General features: G+C 40.1%; 1 protein-coding gene and 3 long non-coding RNA genes across 4 annotated transcripts in view; 1 reads left to right on the plus strand and 3 right to left on the minus strand.

Moving 5' to 3' along the window:
* Positions 1-806: 806 nt before the first annotated feature.
* LOC113470856 lies at positions 807-1349 on the plus strand. The gene is made up of 2 exons (XR_003393761.1): positions 807-889; positions 1180-1349. It is a non-coding gene; the product is annotated as an uncharacterized LOC113470856 (long non-coding RNA).
* Positions 1350-1619: 270 nt separating this feature from the next.
* Positions 1620-4871, minus strand: LOC113470855. The gene is made up of 2 exons (XR_003393760.1): positions 4785-4871; positions 1620-3183 (listed from the first exon to the last, which is right to left on the minus strand). It is a non-coding gene; the product is annotated as an uncharacterized LOC113470855 (long non-coding RNA).
* A 1195-nt stretch (positions 4872-6066) lies between these two features.
* Positions 6067-8329, minus strand: LOC113470858. The gene is made up of 2 exons (XR_003393763.1): positions 6340-8329; positions 6067-6204 (listed from the first exon to the last, which is right to left on the minus strand). It is a non-coding gene; the product is annotated as an uncharacterized LOC113470858 (long non-coding RNA).
* A 4-nt stretch (positions 8330-8333) lies between these two features.
* Positions 8334-10423, minus strand: part of LOC103517519 (golgin subfamily A member 7) — an 11704-nt gene continuing 9614 nt past the window's right edge. Inside the window, exon 4 of the mRNA XM_008482557.1 lies at positions 8334-8515. Coding sequence (XP_008480779.1) covers positions 8369-8515 — 147 coding nt within the window. The 3' untranslated portion in view covers positions 8334-8368. The remainder of the gene's footprint in view (positions 8516-10423) is intronic.

Here is a 10423-nt window from a genome sequence, read left to right on the forward strand (position 1 = left end):
ACATTTCTTGAAAGATTCAGGCTGTCAAAAGAGGTCTTTGAGCAAATACATCAAGATCTGGAAGGGTTTCTCGAGCCAGCAACCAATAGAAGCCAAAGCCTCAGTCCTCGGGAACAAATTCTACTTGCCCTTCATTGTTTAGGCACTGGAGCTCAACAGCATGCAGTTGGGGACATGCATGGTTAAGGCAACTGTTGGCAGAGTTGTCCGAAAAGTTGTCACAACTATTAATCAAACAATGTTTGACAACATAGTCAAATGGCCTTAAGATATAGGAGGAATTGTGGAGAAATTTCACAATATTGCTGGTATGCCATGTGTTGTTGGTGCTGTGAATGGGACACTCACCAATATTGATGTCCCCATGCACCATAATTGTAAAATCATATCACAAATAAATGAAATTATTATTATTAAATTCAAATCCTAGGATTTCATAGGAAATCCAAATTTTCATAGGATGACTAAGTATTTATACGATTGTAAACTATTCGTCAAAAATATACTGTAAATTTTCATAGGATGACTAAGTATTTATACGATTGTAAACTATTCGTCAAAAATATACTGTAAATATTCATTCATTCATTCATTCATTCATTCATTCATTCAATCCATAACAAGGGGGCAACAAGCCACCAAACTAATTGTGGAGAAAGGAAGGAATTCGTCAAAATTGTTGAAAACGAAGATGAAAGCGACCGCGAAAAGAAACATATGTATCAACCTATTACTTTACACAATTAAAAATTCTGAGCCGCTGAAAACGTTGAAAAGGTGGCCAGTGGCCACCTTATTTGAAACATAAAGCGACCGCGAAAAGAAACATATGTATCAACCTATTACTTTACACAATTAAAAATTCTGAGCCGCTGAAAACGTTGAAAAGGTGGCCATGGCCACCTTATTTGAAACATACTGTATAGGAAATTTTCATAGGATGACTAAGTATTTATACGATTGTAAACTATTCGTCAAAAATATACTGTAAATATTCATTCATTCATTCATTCAATCCATAACAAGGGGGCAACATGCCACCAAACTAATTGTGGAGAAAGGAAGGAATTCGTCAAAATTGTTGAAAACGAAGATGAAAGCGACCGCGAAAAGAAACATATGTATCAACCTATTACTTTACACAATTAAAAATTCTGAGCCGCTGAAAACGTTGAAAAGGTGGCCAGTGGCCACCTTATTTGAAACATACTGTATAGGAGTTCGGAAAAGGACTTCATGGATTAGGATTTGTTTTGTTTCCCATTCCAGTTCCAAATTTTCTTTCAGTTCGAGAATGAAACCCCATCACGGCCTTTGGAGAAAGAACTCCTTTGTCTAGGTGGGTGAGGTTAATATGAAGCAATGAGAAGATCGCTTTTATGAGCTCCAGTATGGGGATTATTAACCGCACTCACCTAGACAAAGGAGTCTGAGAACGACACACCATCACGGCCTTTGGAGATCCCCATACTGGAGCTCATAAAAGCGATCTTCACATTCCTTCATATTAACCGCACTCACCTAGACAAAGGAGTCTGAGAACGACACACCATCACGGCCTTTGGAGATCCCCATACTGGAGCTCATAAAAGCGATCTTCACATTCCTTCATATTAACCGCACTCACCTAGACAAAGGAGTCTGAGAACGACACACCATCACGGCCTTTGGAGATCCCCATACTGGAGCTCATAAAAGCGATCTTCACATTCCTTCATATTAACCTCACCCACCTAGACAAAGGAGTCTGAGAACGACACACCATCACGGCCTTTGGAGATCCCCATACTGGAGCTCATAAAAGCGATCTTCACATTCCTTCATATTAACCGCACTCACCTAGACAAAGGAGTCTGAGAACGACACACCATCACGGCCTTTGGAGATCCCCATACTGGAGCTCATAAAAGCGATCTTCACATTCCTTCATATTAACCGCACTCACCTAGACAAAGGAGTCTGAGAACGACACACCATCACGGCCTTTGGAGATCCCCATACTGGAGCTCATAAAAGCGATCTTCACATTCCTTCATATTAACCGCACTCACCTAGACAAAGGAGTCTGAGAACGACACACCATCACGGCCTTTGGAGATCCCCATACTGGAGCTCATAAAAGCGATCTTCACATTCCTTCATATTAACCTCACCCACCTAGACAAAGGAGTCTGAGAACGACACACCATCACGGCCTTTGGAGATCCCCATACTGGAGCTCATAAAAGCGATCTTCACATTCCTTCATATTAACCGCACTCACCTAGACAAAGGAGTCTGAGAACGACACACCATCACGGCCTTTGGAGATCCCCATACTGGAGCTCATAAAAGCGATCTTCACATTCCTTCATATTAACCGCACTCACCTAGACAAAGGAGTCTGAGAACGACACACCATCACGGCCTTTGGAGATCCCCATACTGGAGCTCATAAAAGCGATCTTCACATTCCTTCATATTAACCGCACTCACCTAGACAAAGGAGTCTGAGAACGACACACCATCACGGCCTTTGGAGATCCCCATACTGGAGCTCATAAAAGCGATCTTCACATTCCTTCATATTAACCTCACCCACCTAGACAAAGGAGTCTGAGAACGACACACCATCACGGCCTTTGGAGATCCCCATACTGGAGCTCATAAAAGCGATCTTCACATTCCTTCATATTAACCTCACCCACCTAGACAAAGGAGTCTGTGCGTGGGTGAGAGAGAGGAATGGGGATAAAATTATCAACAGTAGATCGGGTAAGTCTAATCCAAGTCTACTATACTGCGTTCGACAAAAAAAAAGAAAAAAAATAGATCAAAATCGACTGTTTTGCTGATAGACGTTCCTCAAGCATATGACCTGATGCCAAATCACAGGGGACGGTGCATGTCTATTCAACAGTTTATCCATGGCAATGAATGCCACCGACAAACTGGTCTGCGAGTCTCTACGAATTCGTCATATCATGACATAGGCCATTAAAGGGGAATTTACTTACGATTGAGAAAGTTAAATTCCTCATCGATATACCTCAAGGATATGACCTTATCCCAATCACAGGGGATGGTGCATGTCTCTTCAACACTTTATCAATGAAAAGTATGGCACTGGCGTCCCTACGCCTACGAATCCGTCATGACATCATCATGCCACTATTAAGGAAAGCAGCTCTATTCCGATCAGACCTGGTGAGTCCTTAGTAACTTTGGCTGTTGCAGTGAGTCCTTAGTAACTTTGGCTGTTGCAGTGAGTCCTTAGTAACTTTGGCTGTTGCAGGTATTACACGAAGAAGTAGATAAGATGCTTGAATTAGAGGTAATTGAGCCTAGCGAAAGCGAATATTCAAACCCGGTCTTTTTAGTAAAGAAATTTGATGAAAACAGGAACCATACATCTTATTGTGTCGTTCAAGATTTTAGAAAGTTAAATGAGATAACTGAGAAATTATCTTACCCAATTCCAAACATGAATGCAATTTTAAATAGCCTTGGAAAATGTAAATACATCTCAAAAATTGACCTTGAAAAGGCATTCTGGTTAATTTCCTTGAAACCCAGTTGTCGAAAATACACCAGTTTTCAAGTACCAAACAAAGGTAGTTTTCACTTTAAGGTGTTAAGTTTCGGTCTCGCAAATTCTCCTGGAACTTTTCAATCTTTGATTGACAAAATATTTTCAGACTTGTCAGGAAAAGTTCACCGTTACATAGATGACGTTTTAATCTCGCAAATTCTCCTGGAACTTTTCAATCTTTGATTGACAAAATATTTTCAGACTTGTCAGGAAAAGTTCACCGTTACATAGATGACATTTTAATTGCAACATAAACTTTCGAGGAACAATATCAATTACTCAAGGAAGTTTTCTCTCGGCTAAGTAAAGCAGGATTAAAAGTAAACTGGAAGAAAAGCGAGTTCGGTTGTTCTGAAACCAAATATCTTGGATTTGTTATCGACAAAGACGGGTTAAGACCAAATCCTGAGAAGATAAAACCTATCATGAATTACCCTAAACCAAGAAACGTAAGAGAACTTAGACGTGTTATCGGTATGTTAACTTGGTATAAAAGATTTATTCCCGAATATAGCAAGAAATTAATTCCTCTAACAAAACTCCTGAAGAAGAATCAGAAGTGGGAATGGGGAAAAGAACAAGATGAAGCTTTGTCAGAAATAAAACGAGTTTTAACTTCCGAACCTTTGTTAGCAAGACCAAACTGGGAACTTGATACATTCTATAACTATTGTAAAGGTACTTAGGGAATTCTATGTAGGCATTCCTCGGAAGTAGTTACACAAAGTGCCCGAGGAATACAGAAAGGGTTTACAATGTCCCTCGACGTAATCGAACGTAGCCACCGCTCCATACAATTCGCCTATTCTTGTTACCGAGTATCCTATGCTACCTGTGATTTGGTAGAGGTCGCACTGAAAATATTAACTGCACCAACATCATCAGCAAGATTCACAGCAACAGCAGAATATCCAAAGTATTTACCCCAAAAATAAATACCCGGGTATTTACCCATCACTACCTGTGCGTGTGCATCGACTTCACATTCTATCTCCAGACGGATGCCAGTGAGGTCGGCCTCGGCGCTGTTCTCTTATAGTTCGCTGAAGACGGCTACAATCGGATCTAGGCAAACACCCCTGAAAGAGCCAAACCAGCATATAGGTTTTGGCGGATCCAGCCTAGTAATTTATTAATGGTTAGCGCAGTAAACTTCAGATCGAACGGTCTGCAGCCCAAAAAACCAGCCGACTTGAGCTCAAAAAAATCAGACCTGTGTTTGTCGGTTCTTGTGCTACTACGAGTAAAAAATTTGCTCAATGATATTTTATTTTCAGGTCCAAACATTTATTCCGACCTTCCGACAAACTGGTCTGCGAGTCTCTACGAATTCGTCATGTCATGACATAGGCCATTAAAGGGGAATATACTTACGATTGAGAAAGTTATCATCGATATACCTCAAGGATATGACCTAATCCCAATCACAGGGGATAGTGCATGTCTCTTCGACACTTTATCAATGAAAAGTATGGCACTGGCGTCCCTACGCCTACGAATCCGTCATGACATCATCATGCCACTATTAAGGAAAGCAGCTCTATTCCGATCAGACCTGTGTTTGTCGGTTCTTGTGCTACTACGAGTAAAAAATTTGCTCAATGATATTTTATTTTCAGGTCCAAACATTTATTCCTATAATGACTCTTTGTCATTTTACTCGATTTTAGATTATTCAAAATAGGTATTTCAACCGAGGAGAAAATGAATTTCCTCATCGGTGTACCTCAAGGATATGACCTAATCCCAATTACAGGGCGACACAGGCGATGGAGCGTGCTTGTTTGATGCTTTATCCACGACAAAGAAGGAAGACATTCCTTACAAATTCGCCACAACATACCTCATCGGTGTACCTCAAGGATATGACCTAATCCCAATTACAGGGCGACACAGGCGATGGAGCGTGCTTGTTTAATGCTTTATCCACCACAAAGAAGGCAGACATTCCTTACAAATTCGCCACAACATGGTTCGCCATATTGTGAATGACCAGCTACAGCTGTCGTTTTTCTTGATGGAAACCCCTTTCGCCAATCACCCGATTTCCATCCAAGAAAAACGTCTGGCGATCGTGACAGGACAGTAAGTACACGTGTTTCATAGTATATGACCTAATCCCAATTACAGGGCGACACAGGCGATGGAGCGTGCTTGTTTAATGCTTTATCCACGACAAAGAAGGCAGACATTCCTTACAAATTCGCCACAACATGGTTCGCCATATTGTGAATGACCAGCTACAGCTGTCGTTTTTCTTGATGGAAACCCCTTTCGCCAATCACCCGATTTCCACCCAAGAAAAACGTCTGGCGATCGTGACAGGACAGTATACAAATTCGCCACAACATGGTTCGCCATATTGTGAATGACCAGCTACAGCTGTCGTTTTTCTTGATGGAAACCCCTTTCGCCAATCATCCGATTTCCACCCAAGAAAAACGTCTGGCGATCGTGACAGGACAGTGAGTACACGTGTTTCATAGTAAAAAAAAGGTACTGTCTAGAAAAAAATGTACAGTCAGAAACTGGAAAAGCTATAGTTAAAGGCTTGGTAAAGAGGAGAAAGCTTTCCATTGCCAACTTCTGCTTCCGCGGAGGCTGGCAAAAAGTGCAAAACCAAATGGGACAACCTCATGCGAGCCGGAAGAGGAAGAGCCTTGAAACAACAGGGGCTGGTGCCAGGAAGCCCCTCGAGTACTTTGAGGCCATTGCCAACTTCTGCTTCCGCGGAGGCTGGCAAAAAGTGCAAAACCAAATGGGACAACCTCATGCGAGCTATTGAAGATTACCGGAGCCTTGAAACAACAGGGGCTGGTGCCAAGATGATGAAGGAGACAACTGATACCCACAAAGCCCCAGGTCCTTGATGACTCCTTTGATACCTTGCTCTCTCTTCAACAACCTCCAAGAAGCGGCTGACTATGCATTCTCAGAGGAAGTACGTTGGAAAGTCCAAATCATCATAATATCAAATACCATGGCAAAAACTCGAGATCTAGTAGATCTCTGGATTTTTCTGCTACTCACACTCAGACAGACTCAGGTCTGTGAGACCACGGTCTGAGCGTTAGTGGCGGGCGGACTGTGATCAGGACAGGACTGAGATGCGTCGCAGGTGGTGTTGCTATGTAGTCGTCATGGTGATTTGAAGGTGAAAAATGATGGAATTTGATTAATGCTCCTCACGTTCTAGTCATTGAAGGATGAACCAACCAGAAAAACGATATCTCTTCCTGAAGTCCAGAAGTAGCACCCCAGGGATATAATCTGAGGAACCCACACCTTCAGAATACAGAACCTACCTACATGGGATAGCCATGTGTAGACGGGGACTTCTTAAAGGTCACAACAGCTTTGTTCCTAGAGTTGATCCAGGGGTATTATCTGAGGAGTCAACTCCCACCTGAGAACCTGATTGCCAGGTTAACGCAACAGTAAGAAGGATCGATAGAAAAGTTGGCTCAGACGAACTCAGTCAAGTCAACCTTATATCAACTCGACCTGATCAACTGATCATGAGGCTAAATAACCAACCTTTTATTACAGTACTTGCGGCATTAGCTGTGCTCTTCTTTGGTTTCAACTCAAGGGACCAACTCTTCGGGAATGCAGCGCAAACATGGTCTAGTCCTGTATACCTTCGCAGACTTTTTAAAGGATATAGTTATTAAGTTATATTAACTGGCCATTTTAAAGCTTTCTTTTGATATGCTGATGCTTGCTTGTCGGAGATTTTATTTCGAAAACGACATCAACAAGAAGTAGGTGAATTTTAATTTCTTATTGGGGATTTTTCTTTTACATATAAAGGAGTTTTAAAGGTACGATTTAGAAGAGAAGACCTTCTTACTGAAGTTTATATAAGGGAGTTATTGAAACTCGTACTTCAGAATGCAGCTTCTCATGACAAGCTTCCTATTGATGTTTTATATGATCGTTTGCAATGCCACTTACGTAACCTTGAAAGTCTTGGTGTCAGTGCAGACAAGTGGCCGTCTGAAGAATCCGAATATGGACGTGTCTAGAGGGACATGTCCCCCCTAGAAGCATAGGGATAAACCCCCCTGACCGCAGTCTCTATGCTTTCAAAGTTCTATTTTTCCATGTTCTTCCACCATTAGGCGTACATGGGAGCTTAACAAAAGCTATCAATAGGTATCAATATTGGAGACACTTTCCCTCAGTCAGGTTGAAATTAAAAAGCTGGGTAATCATGAGAATTAATCCTAATCCACTCTTGATTCTAACACATAAATTCATAAACTATGCTGTAAAATTATTTGTTAAAAATTCAGACAAACCTGGCTTTTTATTGGCTTCAATAGAGAACCAAGATTTGTTAGAACCTAAAATAGACCATTTGGTTGAATGGGCAATTATTGTTTTAGCAGGTAAATGAGAAAGAGAGGAAAAATCCCTCTAAAAGATATTTGGAAAAAAGGTCAGGAAAATTTCTTTGAAGGCAAAAACCTCAATGACTATCTGAAAATCATCTTGGTTCTCTATGTTTAAAATGTCAATCAGCCATCACAGTACCTTCTCATAACAAGATAGCTTTGTGAAAGAAGATGACAAGACCTTGGTCATTTTAAGAAAGTATACAGGTACCTATTTACATGAAGAATTCTTCGGTGGATTCCGAGAGGGCGAGTCAGTTACGGGGCACAATAGGTTGATCTAGTATGGCTATTTCTATTACACGGAGTCCTCTCTCGGCAGGGTTGACTAGCATGAGAGCACGGGGCAGAAAGACATTTACATGAAGAATTCTTCGGTGGATTCCGAGAGGGCGAGTCAGTTACGGGGCACAATCGGTTGATCTAGTATGGCTATTTCTATTACGCGGAGTCCTCTCTCGGCAGGGTTGACTAGCATGAGAGCACGGGGCAGAAAGACGTTCTCATTTTGTTCTGCAATGAATTTCGCCACTTTTTTCAAACACTGTAATAAAAAGATTGAAATAAGAAATTAGTCCTCTGTGAGATTGACAGGGTTAAGTATCAAGATATTTTCCTATTTAATGGAGCAGTTGCAAATGGGTAAAAATTATAAATAAATGGTCGATTCCTATGTAAAAAGTTGGGAAAAATTCAAATCTGAGGTCAAAACTCCGAAAAAATAACTGTAAAAGGTCGAAAAATCAATTTTTATTTTCTGTTCTAATGAAAGAGTTCAAATATGTCTGACATCAGACTTTACGCAGTTGTTTTTTTTTTGTCTGTTAAGGCGGGTCACTATGCAAGCGAGCTAGCAGAGCAGAAAGAAATGCACAGAAACATATGTGCACAAAACACATTATTGTGATGCCTGCAAGGGAGGTTTTGCTTGGGACATTTAATGTGACATCATCACCTACGGGAGCGTATGCCGTGACGGTCAAAGTTCACAATTTACTGGTATTTAATCTTTATCTCGGGATCTAGAAAGTCATAGAAGAAAAAGAAAAATTCCGTTGGTCCTCATTTTTCCCGCTCTATGACTTTGAAACATCACCAAGTAAGCGCACTGATCATTAATGAGAAAGGAAAAATTCTCTTAATGTGAAAGAGGGGGAAATTCCTTTAAAAATATGAAGACTTTCATAGGACCTACTTATCAGACTACAACTGAGAGAAACCACCAGAAGTCTTAGAAGCATAAGATTAACTTAGGATTAATAATCTTTTGTAAAAAATATTGATATAAATCAAACATCCCTTACCAAACCTAGCTTCTGAGACAAAGGATCTTTTTTTTTTTTCTCTTCAGCTTTTGCCCTTAACAGGTGTGGGACATTACCTGTTAAGGGGCATGTCGGTTACATCTTTGACAAAGAATAATACTCACTTTTCTAGTTAAGAAGTTTTATATTTCAAGACTTAAACAGACTTACTTTGCTCATAATGTGTTTCCGGCACAGAGATAACACAAAGTAAGCTGTCAAACAGGCCATGCCACCCTTTCACAGGTAGAGATTTACCATGACACAGATTCTGCTTCTTGGAAATATACGTTCATCTGATTGATGGTGTACTCGTATACTTGTCGTTCAATCTGAAATGAAAAATCCACAGATACATACTTCCAATCTATGAGGTGTCATGTGCCCTTGTGAATGGGCAATAAACATCATTTGAGATGTTTTTGGACCGAACAAAATGTTGTGTTCCTCTTTTAATCATGGAGAAATGTTGACACTTCCTGGAGATACCAAAGTATTTATCCCCTAAATACCCAGAGAAAAACAGTTCCAGGATAATTGTCTAGGAAGACCTCAGCAATGAAAAATTGCAGCAAACCTCTATTAAAGAGAAGTACATAGTATAATGCTTCAAGAGTGTTCTAAAAGTAGTTTTAAGGCTAGGAATGTTAAAAAAGTGAAACAAAATACCTCATTACAAAGCAAGAAATTATTCAACTATTATTAAATAATGTTTTATTAGGACATTCCTAGTTATAAAGTTATGAAATGGGTCACTACAAACTTTTACTTTATAATGATACAATGGTACACGTTCCGGTTTGATGTTATGACCTCGAGTTCGACAACTTCACTCTTAGAAACAATCAAGTCTGCTGTGGAAATTGAGTGGTGGTGTGTTTTCAGTTGTATCCATCCGTGTAGTCTCGCTGCATAAATATGCTTGGCAGCATGTCATAGCATTGAGCATCAGGTTGTTTTGACTCTGAAATGAAAAGCAGAGTTTCATCATAATTAAAATAGGTTATTACTGATTAAACATCAATAGTAATGTATCTTTAATTTTGATTGTGTATTTTTTCTTTCAACATTTCAACTTATTTTCACTTTATAGGTACTATTCTATTTTGAGACTCAACAAATATCCAAAGAGGTTGGTCTCAAAAATT

The sequence above is a fragment of the Diaphorina citri genome, unplaced genomic scaffold (assembly GCF_000475195.1).
Source record: "Diaphorina citri unplaced genomic scaffold, Diaci psyllid genome assembly version 1.1 scaffold1874, whole genome shotgun sequence".
NCBI lineage: Eukaryota > Metazoa > Arthropoda > Insecta > Hemiptera > Psyllidae > Diaphorina > Diaphorina citri.